Source organism: Halichoerus grypus, chromosome 3, assembly GCF_964656455.1.
Source record: "Halichoerus grypus chromosome 3, mHalGry1.hap1.1, whole genome shotgun sequence".
NCBI lineage: Eukaryota > Metazoa > Chordata > Mammalia > Carnivora > Phocidae > Halichoerus > Halichoerus grypus.
The window spans coordinates 88,756,141-88,775,654 of NC_135714.1; the positions used below are offsets into that span (position 1 = coordinate 88,756,141).

At 42.1% G+C, this 19,514-nt stretch overlaps 1 protein-coding gene across 5 annotated transcripts; it reads right to left on the minus strand.

Moving 5' to 3' along the window:
- Window positions 1–299: 299 nt before the first annotated feature.
- ETNPPL (ethanolamine-phosphate phospho-lyase) lies at window positions 300–19,082 on the minus strand. 5 transcript variants are annotated; one of them, XM_078069066.1, is made up of 15 exons: window positions 18,868–19,079; window positions 17,314–17,508; window positions 15,795–15,913; window positions 15,368–15,527; window positions 13,291–13,365; window positions 10,525–10,615; window positions 9,468–9,584; window positions 7,252–7,334; window positions 6,424–6,649; window positions 5,363–5,517; window positions 4,625–4,714; window positions 4,067–4,197; window positions 2,796–2,863; window positions 1,558–1,666; window positions 300–1,060 (listed from the first exon to the last, which is right to left on the minus strand). In XM_078069066.1, exons 3-15 carry the CDS (start codon window positions 15,847–15,849, stop codon window positions 993–995), a joined length of 1,428 nt encoding a protein of 475 aa, XP_077925192.1. In that variant the 5' UTR covers window positions 15,850–15,913; window positions 17,314–17,508; window positions 18,868–19,079; the 3' UTR covers window positions 300–992. The 5 variants fall into 5 exon arrangements, with proteins under 5 accessions (XP_077925192.1, XP_077925190.1, XP_077925191.1 ...); XM_078069064.1 differs by lacking the exon at window positions 17,314–17,508 and having other exon boundaries at window positions 18,868–19,081; XM_078069065.1 differs by lacking the exons at window positions 1,558–1,666; window positions 17,314–17,508 and having other exon boundaries at window positions 18,868–19,082.
- Window positions 19,083–19,514: the final 432 nt, after the last annotated feature.

Genomic DNA, 19,514 nt, shown 5'->3' on the forward strand with positions numbered 1-19,514 from the left:
TAATTTTCTATTATTTTATATTTGGAAAACTTGTAACACAGGTATGGGTGGTTTTCTCCTTCCTCTCTTGAACATACATACCCGCTCCAAAAAGAAAAGAGGACAAGTACTGTCTGAGCTTGCGCACAAGTGGTGCGCTCGGGGGTGCTGATCTGTGTTGTGAAAGATCTGATTAGCTGTCCCTTAGAAGCCAGCCACAGAGACCTCTATACTCCCTCATTTTTGCCAGCTTCTGGGAACCAGCTTCAGTATTGTCCAGCCAGAACTCACAGACTCAGTGATATTTTTAGGAGGAAAAAGTACTTAATAACAAGACCCTGCTTTTTTAAATAGCATTTTAATTAATGATGAACTCAGAAAGGAAGATTTTACAATTAATTTTCCTCTCAACATCCCTCTCAGTTGTCATGAAACAGCCATAGCAAAATTATTCTCTCTCCTGTATGGAACAAAAACCAAAATACAAAGTTTAGTAAGTCTTAGGAAGGCCATAGAGACAGAATGGGAAGTGAATAGTAAAAGTCAAATTTCTTCCAGTTCAGTACATTGGCCTCCAAGTGAATGTCTCATGGTACCAGCATGTTACAAAGAGACCCTTGAGGTTCCAGATTTCCTCACTTCCCTTGGCCAATGTCTGGTTACAAATGTGTGTGTGTGTGTGTGTGTGTGTGTGTGTGCACGTGCGCAGGGGGGCGGGGGGTGGGGGTGGTGTGTGTGCTGGGTACTGATAAACTTGATGAGAAAGGAAGATGGCTGGTTGGAAGGTAACTTCCTACCTGACAGTTTGGTGACTTGTCAAGGTGACACAATCTGACGTAGACAGAGCTGAGGTCTCCTGACTGAACACGGTGCTTTGGCTACTGCCTCTGTTCTAGCTACGTCTGTGTGCTTCTGAGTTGACTCTTTGTGGTCCTGGCTGCTGCCAGGCCCCCACCACGATTCCACAGGATCTTGACTAACCTGGTCCTCAGCCAGAGGTCTGATTTATCCACTTACTTCTTAACACTTGCTGTATGTGATTTTTTCCAAATGGCTTTGATTTTACCAGCCCTAATAGTCTCTGCAAAAGAAGGGTACATTTTTCTAGTAAAAATGTTTTGGTTTTCGTCATCTTTTATTATAGCCCCCAAAATATATATAAATTAAAACAGTAAAGAATGATTCCTTCGTATTTTAAGACACTAAGTCTCCAAAATTAAGGAACCTATTGTGCTTTGCTCTCTCATTTCAAACATTAAAACACGCGAAGTAAAACTGCCAACTTCATTTTCAATTTGAAGCGTAAATTTAGTAGAATAAATAAAACACTTTCAGAAATCTCAAGTCAGGAATTAACATGCTAGAGCTGAACTAATCATCTTGACATGGTTTGATTATCACTTGGCTTATTCTTTTTACTCCGTTACCTTTGTATCAACACACCAAAGCGGAATGTAAATTCTACCGTTAGAGGGTACGATAGAGCGGCTAAGAGAAGAAACACTTCCAATGATTCTCTATAACCCTGGACATTTGTCCTGCTTTACAGTGTTATCTCTCATGTCTTGAGCCTCTTACTGAGCAGGGAATGTTTATCTGTGCACAGTCCGTTCCTCTTTGGGCTGGGATTTTCCCTGGGGTCCGAGGTGCCATCACCGAGCCGTTCTGAGCGTGCTTCGTTCAGCAACTGCAAGACAGACGCATAGACTGCAGCGGGCCAGGACTCCCCCCCTTGGCCCCCCCGGGCCCCCCCCGCACTCCCCCCAGCCCGCGGGGCCAGTGGGGCAGCTCAGCCTCACACACCACAGTGCTGCGCCGTCCTCCCGAACCCTGGCTACTCTCTTCCATAGACATCTGAAATGCAACGTCAACATAAAATCCGGGACTCCCAGCCAAAATTTCAGGAACATGTGTGCTAACTCCAATGTGCAATTTCCCATGAACTCCCTTCTTCTGTAAGCTCCTTGTCAATGCGTACTCAGTTCTCAGCTACGATTCTGTCCGGGACGTGATAAGCGAATCTCAAACTACAGATAAGAATTGATTTCTAGAATTGGTTTGTGTTCCACCAAGAGACAGAAGCAGTCCTGTTAGCAAACCATTTGCTCTCAAAGAGCCTAATGTTTTTGCACCAGGAAAAGGGCTTTGCTGACTGCTCCGTACGTGCAGGCGGGCTCGAGGCACTGAGTGTTCCTTTATGCATCGGAGTCATAAACAAATAGCAAATTATGCAACAAAGCCTCTTGAGCGTTCGCCTTTCTGTTTCCTGAGCCGGGGAGCGCTTTCTCACACCCTGGGCAGCTCGGGGAGAGAATGGAAAGGCCCTCTGCTGGAAGCACATCAAATGCAGAAACTAGGCCACTTGGTGCCAGAGGGTTCCCAGGCCCTGGCCGCCATCTGAGACCGAACCCGGGCCTTCTGGAGCCACACTGCTAAGGCTTCTGGTGATTTTAAAGAGTGATGTGTGGGAATCCGAGCCAGTGTCAGGTGGCCCTCAGACAGGAAGGAGCTGAGGACATTTGTTATCATTTCTCTCTATATTTTGCCGGTTTCCTTGGCAGGCCTGAGGGTTTTTGGGGGGAGTATGGGAATGATCCTGTAAGAATGACTCTTTGACTTTATTTCTTTCAAACGGTATGACACTTGCTTTGAAATGTAATCGTGCACTCAAAATTGCCACAAGAAGCCAACCCCAGCAAAGGTGGATTTTATTCTAAAGGTTATTGTACAACTTTTTAAAATTTGCCTTCCTTTTAGTCAATTTTCCAAAGTTTTAAACTTTTCCCCTAAAAATAGAGTAGCAGCCTCTTTCTTACCTTTGCTCTGCATGGAGCATTCTCAGAGACCATACTCTCGCTTCGGACTCCGATGGCTTCTTCTAAAACTACATCAAGGAAGATACAAGGGAGAAGACAGAATAACATAAAAATCTTAAAAAAAAAACCTTTCTGGTATCTTTAGAAATACCTTTAATGAAGAACTGAGAAGTAAATGTAATGTGTTTAAAACATGTCCCTATTAGAATTGCTGCTTTTAAACTTTTATTGCCACGTTTCATCATTATCATTTACAAGGGGCACTGAACCTGGGTTAGGTATGCCTTGTTCCCTTTATTCAACGGAAATTCTTCGGCCCACCATTATTAATGCCCAAGTTCTGAGATGCCTTTGAAGCAATGGTGACAGACTTGCCTCATCCTATACTCTTCCTTCCACCTGGCCCTTCAGAGGACCGGAGGAAATGCAGGTGTGTGAGGAACGCTTGCCAGGTGTGGGTGTGATCTTGATCCAAAGACAGTGACCATACTACAGATAACTTGGGCTGACTCTCAGGTTTTCCAACACTGACAATCTATTTTGTATGCTATATCGATTCCTGGCTTATCAGCCTTACCCTAACCCCCAAAAGTCTGAGAAGGGAGCAGAGAAGTTGAATGTTAAAACTATAACTAAAGCAAAACCAAAAGTATTCTAACGTTTGACAGTTTGTTATGCTTTCCAACAGGGTTTTATGTCGCTAGTTTACTTTTTAAGCTCAATTTATGCTCGTAACAAAAACCCAAATGAACCTAATTATATAATATAGGTAAGCAAAAGATAAATTCCTGTGACAGGGATAGTTCTGAATGACAAAAAAAAAAAGCCTCAAAAGTTAAATGTAATAAGTGAAATATACACACAAGTCAAACGATTCAGCATTAGCAAAGAGTTGTTAACCTGTACCCTGTAATTTTTATTACTAATGTTTCTCAGATTTCCCTGGTAGAAGGCTAAAGCCCTACACGCTGCAGCATCTATAGGCACGGTGCGAGGCAGACATGCAGTTTTTTTAAAAAGTGAAAATAGGGAAAAAATAAGCCTGTGTCAGGTCCTTAAAAACCCAGATCTGGAGCTGTGGGAGGGCAAACAGAAAATTTAGAGTTAACTAAGAGTCTACATAGGTATTACTTTTCAGCTTTTTCTAGTGCTACCTACAAAGTTACACATTCATTTCCAAGCGCCTTCCATTCTGTCATGAAGAACAACACGCACCATCATGTATGACCGGGTGTGAGATGGGGAGGCATCTGAAATGTCATTGAACAGACCTGTTAGAATCTCATCGAGTTTGTCCACCATAAACTTCGCATCTTCTTCCGTGAAGCACATAGGTGGTTTTATTTTAAGCACATTTCGATGAGGTCCATCGGCACTGAGAAGGACTCGCTTTTCTTTCATCCTAATTTGGGCAGGAAATACGCGTGAGTGCATACAACTGGTTACTAAGGTTATTTAAGAATGATGTGAAGGGGGTGCCTGGGGGGCTCAGTTGGTTAGGCGTCTGCCTTCCACTTAGGTCATGGTCCCCGGGTCCTGGGGTGCAGTGGGCTCCCTGATCAGAGGGCAGTCTGCTTCTCCCTCTCCTTCTGCCCCTCCTCCCGCTTGTGCTCTCTTTCTCTCTCAAATAAATAAAATCTTAAAAAAAAAGAATGATGTGAACATAGAGCAGTTAAGTATTCTCATGTAAGCAGCCCACATTTATAAATTGCATGCATCTCCAACTTCCCTTATTTGGAGAAATGCGAAGAAATAAGAGAAGCTTTCAATGGAGGGGGGAGGGGCATGTTTCAAACCGGGACATCAGTCAGGTGTGGGGGTGCACTTACTCGTAGATGACATGTTGAGCTTCATCTGTGGCGGGGGTCCTCTTCTGACGGTCCTTCACCAAGTCAATTCCAATAAACAGGCCAATGCCTCTGAAGAAGGTAAAGAAAGAAACTTGACAGATGCTCTATCAGACACCGCATTGTCATAAAATACTAACACTGTTCCCAAACTTCAGTTTAATTCGAAGCTGGATATGATTCCCCGTAGGGGTAACTGTTATTGATTCTAACTAATCCAAGATATCAATCCAGTGTCACAGGTCTGTCCAGTTTTTGAACCAAGTTGGTTTTGTCATCCAGTTTTTTTCTTTACTTAATTGTAAAAGAAAAAATCTTAAAAACAATCTTTTATGCTATTTAGTTTCTCAGGACATTAATGATGATGTTTAATGTTTACATATATCTATGAAAAACATCAAGTTTTCCAGGATGTCATTTTAAATAATTTTTAACAAATCATTTACAGTTACTTTAAGTTCCTTCTTCTCATCTTTCAGGGGCTGAAATTATATTGGCTTTATTTTTTTTTTTAAGTATAAAATTGAGAAAGATATACACCCAAAAGTTAACAGTGGTGATATCAGGATTCTGGATTAAGAATGAGTTTTGTTTTTTTTATGTTTTTCAGTGTTTTCTAGATTTGGTTTTATGTAATTTATTTTAAATTTATAAGATAAAATTTAAGCTATTTTCATTGGAAAAATGAATAAGCACATGACAAGTTCAAGATAAACATACCTGATGTCTCCTATCAAAGTATGTTTAGCCTTCTGTTTATTGAGTAACTCAGTAAGATAATCCCCTACTCTAGTGGCATTTCCTTGAAGGTCTTCATTTTCAATTATATTCAGGACAGCCAAACCAACAGCAGAAGATACTGGATTTCCTCCATACTGCAGAAAAAAGATTGAAAAACTGTAATAGTTTAGTGGTATTGCTTCATCCATGAGAAATTTGGCTCACACATAGGCAGGTAGAGCTATAATTTCAATAAATTTTTCCCTTGTGCTGTAAACTTTTTAGATTTAGAATATAATGTGATTCTATTTGCTTACAACTGAGTAAAAATTCATCCCAAATTATATTCTCTATCCTGCATAATTGGTATGGAGGACTATCAGGGAATTTGTTAGTTCATCCAAACAAAAACCAGACACTGCTTTGGGAACTAAGGATTTCAGAGTGTGGTTCAGTGAGGGAGATATGGGCTTCTGCCCCTGAACAGTTGTGTGAAAACAGCTAAACAATGACATTTTCTCCGAATAATTTATGTCCTTAGATTGGAATCTTACTTTTAGTTGTCACAAGTCCTATTACACATACAGCACAAACTATAATAATTTTTCCAAGCTTAAAGTTCATGACTTATGGGGGTAAAACCAAGGAAATAAAATTTCCCAAAGATAGAAAATTTCGTATCTCCTGTGACAGTCATATAACATTTATAGTTCTGTATCATCTAAACACTTTAGAAATGTTTGGGGAATTTAAATGTGATATAAAATAAAGAAGATCATATCATCTGTGGATGAAACATCATAACCTCTAGAGTTAGCAAGGCAACCATTTATCACTGGAACAATCAGTCATTTTAGAAAGGGGAAAGATACACAAGGAAAAATACAAGGAGAATTATGCCAGATAAAATGAAATATGGTTAAATCAAAATTTGGCTAAGGTCCTGGGGTGGTTAGCTGGCAATACTGAACTTTATTCTTTATTCTTTACTACATTGGCAAGAAGTGTAAGAACACACAGTATTTTTCCCTGTAAGCATAAACTGGGAGGCCAACATTTACCGTATTGAAATATTCCATCCCAGAACTGCTGAAGGCTTCTGCGATTTCTTTGGTTGTTACCACGCATGCCATTGGGTGGCCATTGCCCATTGGTTTTCCCATTGTGACAATGTCTGGAACAAAGTCTTCGCCATGCATTTGGAAGCTCCAGAAGTGTTTCCCAACTCGGCCAAAGCCCACCTGAACTTCATCAGCTATAAACACACCTCCTGCTCTGTGTACGTATCTGAAAAGCAAAAGGGAAGTCTAACGTCTTCAGGTCACTGAGAGTCCCCAAACCCACCCACAAAGATACAGATTATGGAGGACTTAAAAAAATGTTGTTAATTTGAGGTCTGGAATCGTTGTCAAAAACAGTTCTGTGCTCAAATCCCCAGTGACATCTATGTGATGTCACTGACTTTGAAATATAATCACATACTTTCCAGAGTAGACATATTCTTATTATTCAGGTTTGTGCTGCTTCAAGTAAGCTCTACTGTGGCATTTTAAGTGGGAAGAGAAAGACGTGAACAAGAAGTGGTGTTTAGCAGGGTTAATCTTCAAGTGTTTACTCATTGGTAAGGCATGGGCACCAGCCAGAGACGATGTCAGGCTGGGAACTGGGGCAGAGCCCCGGAGGCCCCCCTCGCTGGACCATGTGTAAACCCTTTATTTGTTGGATCTTGGGAGGGTGGAGGGGTTCTGGGGGGTCCTGGCATGGCAGGCATGCTGAAGTGGCTATTTACCAGCTAGTCTGGAAGTACTTCAATATTTTAACCAGTATGGCCTTGCAGAACTGTCACAGAGCCTTCCGTTTGACCCAGAGTGCCCAAGTCAAGTACATACTCTGCCACTTTCTGGAAGTAGCCTGCTGGAGGAATTATTTGTCCGCCACAACTCTGCATGGATTCAGCAATAAAGGCAGCAATCTATACAAGAGAAGATGGGGTCAAAGTCCATTAGGTCCCCCTTGAACCCCCTAAAAAAGAGGACTTCTTACAGAGCAGGTTATTTTCAAATGGTTGGGAATGGGCCTGTGGCAGGTGGCAAGTCCCAAGTAGGCCACTTGATGACAAAGATAAGAAGAGATGTCCGTGCTGGAAAAGCAACTGATCTGAAATTCATCCGTTTCTGAAATTCTAGAGTACCGGTGACACTACCATGAGAAATGGAAGAGAGAGCAACCTCCGGTTCTCCATTATTAATTCAAATGCAGTGTTTTCATTAGGATCAACTGAGCAAGAATGATGATCAGTCTTTGACATCAACTTCTAAAAAAATTACCCAGGTTCTAACCCCATTACCGAGGTGCCTGTTCCCCCAGCTGGGTGATGAGGACCGCCTGAGCCTGGAATTTGCTCTTGGGAAAGGGGAGGGTGACTGGTGGCCACACAGGTTAGTTACTGTGCTGTATTTCTAGTTCTTACCCTGAACCGGACTTAACAGAATCAGGCAATTCACAAGAGGAATTGCAGAGGGAATGGTCTAGAGGGGAAGAAAGGAGGAGTAGAAGATAGGTAACACTAAATCAAGAAGAGAAAGCATAGACAAGAAGAGATATGAAGTCAAGAGAACCGAAGTTTCTGTCCAGACTACATCTCAGTAACTATATTACCTTGGCTTAAGTTCTTCACTTTTAAATATTTCATTTATTAGCTATAAAATGAAGCCACTGGACCTAAGAGATTGCTTCTCTAAAATCCCCTGACTTTTCAAGCACATCTAATATTCTGAAGCTTCCATCTTATATTTGCTCATTGCTTTCAGCATTGTTAACAGGACAGCATCGGGTTCACAACTACTGAATGTTAATGTTCTCAAAAAGTTCTCAGAACACTTTTGGCAGCAAAAAGACCATGTGATCTTGGTAATGTAAACTTTTTTCTGGAAGCACTCTTTACCGTTTGTGTAAGGAGGTATGGGCTACCTTGAAAAAGAAAAGCATATGAAGGTCTCCAGAACAGGTAGCGCTTAGGGCTAGTTGCACAGATGTCACATCTGAAGATACAAAAAATGAACGGGATGGGAAGAAAACAGTTAAGAAACGCAAATGACTCTCCAATCACTAAGATAAAAGTATTTGCATTGGAAAAAGGAAAGGCTTCATTTTTATCTCAATTAGGATTTTTTGGGGAGCACCTGGGTGGCCCAGATGGTTAAGCATCTGCCTTCGGCTCAGGTCATGATCCCGGGGTTCTGGGATCGAGTCCCACATCGGGCTCCTGGCTCAGCGGGGAGCCTGCTTCTCCCTCTCCCTCTGCCCCTGCTCATGCGCTCTCTCTCTCTCTCTCTGTATCTCTGTGTCTCAAATGAAGAAATAAAATTTTTTAAAAAAAAGTTTAAGATTTTTTTTATTTTATTGCCCTGTTGATGCTATAAGCCAGTTTAAAGGCAAAGCATGTGTCATATCACTTTAAAGCTCCACATAAGTAACCCCCAAACGGGCTGAAAATTTATGTTAGGCTGAAGAGAGTAGGGTGAAGACCGAGAAAATGCAAACTCTTTTTTCTTACTCTGGAGGATTCTGGTTCTGTCTTCGAAACCCAGGCTCAGGTTGGAGAAACATCTGCCTTGGCTAACCCAGGCTCTGCAGCTTCGGGAAAGTTGTACCAGTTTGAGGGAAGCAGCATGGCTTCCTGGGTCCGGAGGCCTGCACTGGCTCAGAGGTCCCAGGGCCACTGTGCCTCTTCCCTTCCCTTCCTCATATATCAGCCCACCCCCCAATGCTACTTTCATTTGGAAGAGTCGGTCCATGGGCCTTTTCTAATCCCCACTCCCCCTCCCCCTTTGGGCCAGAGTCAGCAACCCACTGGGAAAGTGAGAAATTAGGCCACCAGTTCTGAAAGAGGCATAATGATTGCATTTTCAGAATAAATAAAAATAGTCTTAGAGGTATGATCATAATAACGCACTTTTTGAAATATGAATCTAGTGAAAAGCAAGCAGAGAAAAACAGAACGGGGATGGAGATCTAATCCTTTTCCACCTCTCCAATGTGTCACAGTGATTTCGATCCACTTTATAAAAGATGTTACGCTGTTTCCAAAGCTGTAAATACACACCTTCCTTCCACCGTTATGAGCTTCTTCAATAATTTCCTTTACTTCCTCTGCATAAGCGCTGGCTGGGTCTGCATGATCTTCTCTGTATTTGCCTCTGTAAGTGTCTGGAGTTGGTGCCTGGAAGCAACCAAAAGGTAGAGTTTCTCAAGATTTACCTCTCAGACAAATGAACTTAAAACAAACAAACAAACAACAACAACAAAAAAACCCCAGCATTTCCCCACAAGAGCATACTGGAAAGGTGACCATGTAGGTTTAAGTGACTCTAGGTTCTTTTGTTCTTTTTCCTTAACATTTCTGAATTCTGTGAAAACTAAGATCTTTGCATTTGTGAACAGGAGCTTGGATTTGCTCCTAGACCTTTATACTACATCCCTATTTGAATCAAGAGCAAATTCAAATGACAAGTGTGATTATTGTATTTGAAAATTTCAATGGATGAAAATTGTATTAACTATTCTATACTGAAAATAAACCAACACTTACCAACTATATAGCAAACTGTAATCATTCCGAAAACTAGAATGCCTTAGCACAGATATCAGGTCTTACCATTTTGAAAGAAGGAATTGATGATTCGCTTAAGAAAGTCTACTGATCCTTAATTAAACCAAACGGGTTTTTATATTTCAACAACAACTTGATTGGTTTCTTTATTTTCTTCACTATTTATTTTACTTCATAACTCTACATAATACTTTAGCATAGAGCAGTATAATTTTGAGACATTCATACACACTAGATTCAACTCCAAATTGAAGCTGGCATCAGTAAATAGGAAAAGTAATTAAAGACCAAAAAGCAAGAAAAATAACATGATAGCTGTGAATAATAGCCTTCACTACCACCATACTAATTTGCTAATTGTGATACTCATCGATGGATTTTAAGCCACATCCTGTCATTAACTAGCTTTTTGACTTTAATAAGTCAAAGTAACTGCTCTAGATTTTAGTTTCTTTTTCGTAGTTTCATTTTGATGAAAGGATTGGACTGGATTATCATTAGGCATTCTTCCAGTACCGGCTTTCTGATTCTTGGACTCTAAGATACTTACCACATGCACAAATGCTTTCTTGACATCTTTGCCCTTTCGGAATTTATATGGACTGATCTCAATTAAAGATGATAGGTGACCATGATAAGCACTGGAAAGAAAAAGAACAGGAACCAAAATCACTCAGAGAAGGAAGTTTCTGTAGTATATGAAAAACAGTAGTGTACATCATCTAGGAGAATCTCAACCTTAGTGCCAGACTTAACTATACAAGATCTAATTCTTCATGGCAAGACTGGCCATTTAATTTGTCCAGTTCTCCTTATTCATGTGATAAAACACATAGGAAACCAAATATGGATCCTCATAGACAATTTTTTTTTTTAAGCAGGAAAAGAAAACTTAATTTCTTAGGATAATATTAGATGTGCTAAATTAGATTGTCTAAATGCAAAAATTATTTTCTATAGCTTTATGGAAAACTTGGTAAGTAAGTATTCTTTAAATGTATTCGACAGTTACATTCTAGTGAGTTTTAAAACAACTTTATATCACAGAATGGGCTGTGTTTCTGTCTGGAATGGTTTCTATGGGATGTCGGATTGCATATGCTGGGCAAATACAAGTTGGTAAGGGCAGGAGGTCTCCTCAGGAAGAACTAAGATTGAGAGATGACCAAGTGGCTATGAGATTCTTTTCGCTTGCTTAAAATACAGGTGGCTATAATATTCGTTTTCTGTTTCTTGCCCAGAGGCATAAGTGGGAGATCTGGAAAAGAAATTTTAAAAAGCCCACGAATAGATAAAACAAAGAGAGAGGACTTCCCTTAGCAAGACTAAAGATGCTACAGCACCACAGTAAGTATCAGAATGATATGTATGTATCAGTAAGTATATATCAGCATGAGAACACAGAGAAGACTGGGACAGAAGGCCAGCTCAGAGACACCTCCACACATAGATTTAACACAGTGGACACCAGGTGGATTTCATGTGAGGTAGTAGAAGAAAACAGAGAAAACATCTTTGTGATCTGGGGGGTGTGGTGGGTGTAGGGGGAGAGATATTAACAAAACTTAGGTCACATAAACCATATGATGAAAATTTTATCTATTTGATTTGATGAAAATTAAAGATTTTGGTTGAAGGATACCATGGACAAAGCTAAAAGATAGATGATAGTGTGGGAAAAGATATTTAAAATGTTTCAAACTACAAAAGATTAATGCTCACAATGGTGGTTCTCAACTCTGCCTGCATAGTAGAATCACTTGGGAAACTTAAAAATATATACTGTTTCCGGGGATCCACCACTGATTTTCTTTTTTCTTTTCTTTTTTAAAGATTTTATTTATTTATTTGACAGAGAGAGACACAGCAAGAGAGGGAACACAAGCAGGGGGAGTGGGAGAGGGAGAAGCAGGCTTCCCACGGAGCAGGGAGCCCGATGCGGGGCTCGATCCCAGGACCCTGGGATCATGACCTGAGCCGAAGGCAGACGCTTAACCACTGAGCCACCCAGGTGCCCCCACCACTGATTTTCTTTAATTGGTCTGGGGTGGGGCCTGGGCATTGGCATTTAAATAAATTTTTCCCAGATAATTTTAAGACACAGTCAAGGTTGAGATCTTTTGATCTAGCCTATATAAGCAAACACAAACCAACAAGAAACAGGTGGGAATCCCAATAGAAAAATGGGCAAGGAATACACATTCTAGTCCTGGGAACCTAGGACTATGTTACATGGCAAAGGAGCCCTTGCAGGTGTGATTAAATTAAGAATCTTGAGATGGAGAGATAATCCTGGGGGGTCCAGTGGAATCACAAGAGTCTTTACAAGTGAAAGGAGAAGGCAGGGGGATGGTGGTCAGAGGCAGAGGAAGCGAGATGAGGATGGGGGCCACGGCAGGACCGGCAGAATGGCTGCTTTGATGATGAAGGGGGGACCCCGAGCAAGGAATGCGGACAGCCTCTATAAGCCGGGCAAAGCAAGCAAACAGAAGAAGCCTCCAGAAGGAGCACAGTCCTGCTGACACCTTGGTTTTGGCCCGGTGAAGACCCATTTGGATTTAAAATGGAAATAAATTTGCGTTGCTTAAGCCACTATGTTGGTGGTAATTAAGCCACTACGTTTGTGGTAATTTGTTACAGCAGCAGTAGAAAATGAAGAGATGATCCGACACATACAACAAGAGAAGCCTATAAAAGGGCAAGAAATGAGGTATGTGTTCAATTTAATCCTCTGTGACTGAGATGAGTGGGGTGGAGAGGTAGAAAAAAATTAAAAGAAAAAATCTTAATAAAGATGGGGGTTGTCAGCTTTCTTGTTTAAAATGTACTAAATTCATGTTAAGGAGATGAGACTAAACAATGGCTGGTAATAGTCTCAAACTAACAAGAAAGTATTATCTTTTTCTTGGTTTCTTATTTTCTTTAAAATTTGCTCTAAATTATTATCTTTTAAAATGATTACAGTGGGTAGTCACAATAGTGATGTGAACGTAGAGAGTTTGAAGAAATCAATTATATTTTTATTTTGGAAAATACTGAGTTACTCATTAGAGTGGCTCAATAAATAATGATTCAGGCAAAGCCCATGACTCCATGACAGAGCATCCAAGAGAGCCTCCCCCGTTTGCAGGAACTTGGATGGAATTAAGTATCCTTCAGGCCTCAGCTGACCTTGATACCTTACTACATAATAAAATCATTGTGCCATATATCCGCCCTCCTCCCCGTGTGCTTGTAGTATTAGTATGGACAGGATCAACACAATTTTGTCTCTTGAAAGAGCTTCTTGCTTAGAAGTCTTGCATCCCAAACTTACTGGTCAAGGGTAATCACATCTTGGTGGCCTCTGAATTGCCGAGCCAAACGTAAGGCTAAGTCATTGGCTTCAGATCTATTAAGAGATCACAGAGAGAGGGGACAAGGTGACATAAGCTCTTTTAAAAAATATTTCAAAATGTTAATTACAAAAGTTGTAAGATCCCAGTTTTTCAGAAATGTATGGGGGAAATAAGTGCAAGTCCTCTCTTTCCCCTTTAGTCTCCCCCCCCCCCCAGCAATCTCACTTCATCCTTCTAATACAAGTTCCCCAGATGTCTTCAATAAAGAATGAGACACACAGAAGAAACCCAATGCAAAGGATACGCTGCTCATTTCAAACTTCCGCCCAATTCAGCTACAGGAGTAGGTGACTAACTTGGAGGATGTTAGGAAGCCCACATTAAGCCTGATCTCAAAGGGAGGAAGGGGAGCGCGAGAGCCCATCAACTTGACCACTAAACTATGTTGTCCTGACTCAATATTTGATCAGCTCCTTACCGACAAAAATAAAGATCATAATTTTTCTATCTGGCTTAGATAGTCTATATATACAACTCAGACACAGAAGAAGAAAATGATCATTTGTGGGATGTTTACTATCTGCCAGACATCATGCTGAGGGTTTTGCTTGCATTTATTCTCGTAACTCCTTTGCAAGGCAAGGGTTGCCATCTCCTTTATATGGATGAAGAAAGAGCCTCAGAGAGGTTAAGGAGGCAGAATAAGTTCTCACAGCTAATAAGAGGTAGAGCCAGCATTCAGACTGAAGTCTATTTAACTTCAAGATTACTCTTTGTCCGGGCGCCTGGGTGGCTCAGTTGGTTAAGCGACTGCCTTCGGCTCATGATCCTGGAGTCCCAGGATCGAGTCCCGCATCGGGCTCCCTGCTCAGCGGGGAGTCTGCTTCTCCCTCTGACCCTCCCCCCTCTCATGCTCTCTATCTCATTCTCTCTCTCAAATAAATAAATAAAATCTTAAAAAAAAAAAAAAAGATTACTCTTTGTCCTAACCCAGGCTCTATCACCTTCAGTCTCTGGTGACAGCGCTCCTTGGGGCAATCCCTCTTTGACAGTATAGGATTCTTTAGAAGTGAAAGTCAAATATTATGGCATTTATTTATTGAAGGCAAAAATGCTTTATAACAATAAGTTAGATCCTAAAATACCTTAATTCTTTACGAAGAAAAAAGGACGATCTTCTGCTTATAAATTTGGTTTTAAAATCTCATTGCAAAGATGAAAGTGAATCACAGAATCATATAATCGAACATTTACAGAATTTCTAATAGTTTTAATACATTTATACATATACCTAATTTTAAAAATATGAGTGTACACTGTATGCACAGCTTTCCTCCCAATATAACGTTGCATTGCAAGCTTTTCATGTCATTAGATGTGTATTTCCAAAAAACTTATTTTTAATGTCTGCATAATATTCCACAGAATAGATATATAACTTGAATTTACAGAATGTAAAAGTTGGGATATATCTACTCTTGAATTTACTCCTTCCTTTTTTGTATTTGTGTTGAGGACATTGCCCAAGAAACAAGTCAATCAAAAGTCTTACAAAAGTTATAGCTTGTTTAGTAGAATTCTTTCTTTGCTAAAACCCCTCATTCATGCCTTAAAGAAACTATGTAGGCCCATTGATTCTATAGCTACTTACTCTACTTCCTGAGGAGGTGAGAGTTATTTGACGGGTTAGGTTTTCTCACATGAACCTAACCTTCAGGGATACTAAAGCATGCTAGGTAAGCTTTCCCCATCTTTCACCAAGGAAGCCATGGTAATAAGAAGTTGAGTTGCATGCACATGTTGATCATCAGAGGCTGGGTCAAAACCCCTAGAAAACGCTGTTGGGTATCCTATTGACCACAAGCTCATGAAGTAAAGCCGAAGAACCAGAACCATCAGGGCCCCATCGTGTGGTCACTTAGTACATGGCATAAATCTCAGGAAACCTTAGATGTCTGGGCTCCCCCAGGAATCAAGAAGAAAGGTATGCGCGAGAGAGTAAAAAAAAAAACAGATTGGTGGGAATGGGGGTGGGTGGGAAACCTGGAAACATACCCTGAATTTGTAAAATAGCAAACAGAGAGTTTCTCCGGCAGGGTTGCTGCAAGGCGCCTGGCGTACTCCACAATATTGTCGTGGAGGAATCGAGAATTTGTGTTTAGCAGTTCCATCTGTTTCAGGGCAGCCTTGACCACTTCTGGGTGGCAGTGTCCCACTAAAATTCAGAAGACAAAAACCCAAAAAAGGAATTACAATTCTAAATTCCCGGAGTGATGGGGATTCTGAAGCAAGGGGAAAAAAAAAAAAAGGCTGAGCTGCTTTCTCTCCCACGCTGCGCTGTAACTTTTCCGGGCTAGGACTACGGGCCCATCCAGCCAAGGAACGGCAGCTACTGCACCTCCTGGGGCAAATATCAGTGGCGCCGTGTCTGCCCTACTCCCCACATGTACCCTTCCCAGCACTACAGAGACAGGACACTTACCGTGGGCAACGTTGTTGATGCAATCGAGGTACTGTTCGCCTGTCTCGTCGAACATGTACTGCCGCTGGGCTCGCACTATTTTGATGGGATCCGCAGCAAAGAAAACTTTGCATGAGGGTCTAGAAATAATGAAAGGAAACACTTTGGTCTGGAAGGGCTGCTCAGTGTTTTTCCTTCTCAAGGAGGGTCATGATCAGTGGAAAATTACAGTTACATAAAGGAAAGGGAAAACACAACCTGGGTGACATACGTTATTATTTTTTTTTTAATTTCATATTAGCCTGGAACCTTTTACCTTAACCCCGCATTGGTGACACTGCTCACATTTCATATGTTTGTTATATTAAATTTGCCGTGATTTGACAACTCTGTTTAGAGGCACATGAATCAACTCTGACAACTCTAATTACACAAACCAATAACTAATTTTCCTCTGGGAAGTTTTGTTCTACCAGAAAACAAAACAAACAAACAAACTTTTTTTTCGAGGTTTACTATGTGTCAGGAACTGACAAATATTACAAAATCATTTCATTTAGTCCTCCCAATAATCTTATGAAACAGGGGTTATTATCATTCTCATTTTTATAGGTGAGGAAACTGAGACACAGAAAAATCAAGAAACTTGTTCAAGATTACACAGCCAGTAAATGAAAAAAACAGAATTTGAAAATAGACGGTCCTATACCACAGCCCAGGACAGTGCTTGCTTGCTTGCTTCCTCTCTCTCCCCTTCTAATCTAATTGATAAAGAAATGAATAGCACTGAAAGCTAAATACAAATAAATTGGTAATAAATACTACAAAAGATTTTATAGGAGACCATTTTCAAGTCTTTTGAGTGGTATTTGTCCTGTATCAAATGGATTTTCCATTCTCAAATAATGAAATCCAATTATTCTTCTAACCTCTTAATCCATTACTTTGAACATAATAAAAAGTCATCCATATTTTTGGTTATTTGGATGAATGTTTGGAATATAAATTTTAGCGACATAGAAACATCACAAAGTTTTCTGATGTTGGCCCTATGGACACGTAGAAACTAAAATGGAATATATTATTATTATTTAAAGATTTTATTTATTTGTGAGAGAGAGAGAGCACAAGTAGGGGGAGCGGCAGGGAGAGGGAGAAGCAGGCTCCCCGCTGAGCAAGGAGCCTAATGAGGGGCTCGATCCCAGGACCCTAGGATCATGACCTGAGTGGAAGGCAGATGCTTAACCCACTGAGCCACCCAGGCATCCCTGGAATATATTATTTTTATTTTGGTGATTTTGCATGCACACACACAAAAAATGCCACATGCATTGGAGTTATTTTGGAAGGTAACTGGATGCTTGTATATTAAATTGATATGCAACTGTTTAGAAAGTATTTTGTGTATAGGTAATCTTAATTTAAAATTGCCTCAGATTAAGCATCATCAGTTAAAATGAAAACAATATTTAGTGAGAATTTCTTATTGGCTCAATCCCAGCTGTTAGTTTATACCCCTGAGTTAAAAGCCAAAGAAAACCTTTGTCATGAATGTGGGCTGTTAACTGCAGACTTCAGCTTCCCTTGTTAATGGTACTTTCCACCTCGCCACTCAGACTTCAGGTAAAATTCTTTCAGGCTGTCCATGGCTACATTCCTCCTTTCACAGAATTTCTTCAGTTCACGTTAGAAGTCATTGGGTTTGCATTGGAATCTAACCACATCAGATTGAAAACTAACAGAAAGGAGTGGTGATTAGAAAAGAACAAGGGGGTGACTGGGTAATGAGGGAGGAATCGGATCATTTTGGCTTTCCCTACGCAGGGATGAGAGAGATCCACCCGGTCTCCTAAAAGGCCATCTAGAAACCTTCCCGGTTGAGACCAGGAGATGAGTAGGAGGAGCCACCCAGCATTTCTCAGGAGAGGATACCAGTTATTTTCTTTCTTATGCGCCCCCCCCCCAGTCCTCTCTCTGTTCACCCGCGACACTGTTTGTTAATTACGTGTGACTATTGCAGGCCTTTGACAGTGGCCACAATCATCACTGATACTTAGATGTGCCTTTTTAAAAACCAGATGCCGCTTACTAATCTCATTTGCTCGCTCCTGTGAAGCAGAAAACTATTCCTACTTCCACAGAAGAGGAAATTAAAGTAATTTGACAGAGGTCACACAGGTAACGAGACACCGTACTAGGACCAGAGCCCAGGTCAGACTTAAGGTTCAGTCCTGTAGGCTTACCAGTATTTCACCCAGTCGTTTATAACTCGGGCAAAACAAAAGTAGACAGGAGAGAACACTGCACTTTTTAATTGTAATGAGGGCACAGCTTGGGAGACCGAGGTGGGTAAGTGGCATTTTACCCTTAAGAAAGTGTTTTGTTTTTGTTTTTTAAGATTTTGTTTGACACAGAGAGAGAGCGAGAGCGAGAGAAAGAGAGAGAGAGAGAGCACAAGCAGGGGGAGTGACAGGCAGAGGCAGAGGGAGAAGCAGGCTCCCCGCTGAGCAGGGAGCCCCATGCGATGCGGGGCTGGGATCATGACCCGAGCTGAAGGCAGACATCCAACCGACTGAGCCACCCAGGCGCCCCACGAAAGTGGTTTTAAGGATTTTTTTTTTTTTTTACAGCCTGGATTAACCCTTTATCTAACCAAGCATGCAAGAAGAAAAAGTTCACTTTAAGCAAAAGCTGTCAGAATTAGTTCGTTTTCATAGCCATTGTCAAAAATATTTTTGAGTTCATGGTTTGGAGAAACGTTCGAGTTGCTGGGATTCGGCGGAGAGCCACCCATCTTCCCTCGCAGCGCCCGTCCCTGGACTGGAGTTGCCCTCCTAGGGACCCCTCGTGGGTGAGCTCTTCCCGCCGCCCGCAGCCCCCGCTCGACCGCCGGCGGCTGAGCGCCAGGACAGCGCGGGCGGCAGCGCGCGTGCGCAGGTGCGGCGCGGGTGGGCGGCGGCATCTCGCCCGGGCCCCGCCGGCCACAGCCCTGGCGCGTTCAGGCTCGCCGGCCACCTGCCCCGCTTCAGCTCCCCGCCCCCTGCGCTAGTTATTTCCCCCTCTGCGCCTTTCCTCGCGGCTTCGGAGCCCTCACCCGATGTGCTTCCTCCTCAGCGCCAGGGTGTCCTGCTTGCTGTACAGCTCGCACATGGTGGCGCGGCTGCCGGGCGCTCCCCGGGGCTCCCTTTCGCGTGTGCGCGCCTCCCTCGCGAGCCCGCGGGCTGCCTCCGCCGTGATCCCTCGTGGGGTCGCCTTGCCCTGGGCGTTGGAAGTCACCGGTGGCATCAGCTAGCTGGGGTCATCCCCTTTTAAGTCTTGCCCTGCCATTGCCCTTCGCCAAGCCCCACCCTCCCGTTCCCCTCCTCCGCCGGGTGCCTGCTTTGGCAAGTCGCCGGACTAGCCACTCATTCGCCACCACCCTTGTCCTTGGTCTGACTGGCTCCCGTTCCTGCCCTGCCCTTTCCCATTTCCCCTCCTAATCCTTGCTACTTCTCCGGACTCGCCTTTTATTTCCCTAACGTGGCCTTGCCTTTCTTTCTCTTCTGCCCGCGAATTCCTTCCTTCCCCCTTTCTTTCTCGTTTCTTTTTGGTGTATCCCATTATGTTCTTGTAACCGTTCAGAGATAGGCGCTCTCTGGAGATACCCAGACTCTGCAGTTTTCTCCTTTCTCACACTGAGCTTATTTCAATACCATAACCTATAACTCAACAAATGATAAGTAACAGGGGACTGAGTCTGGT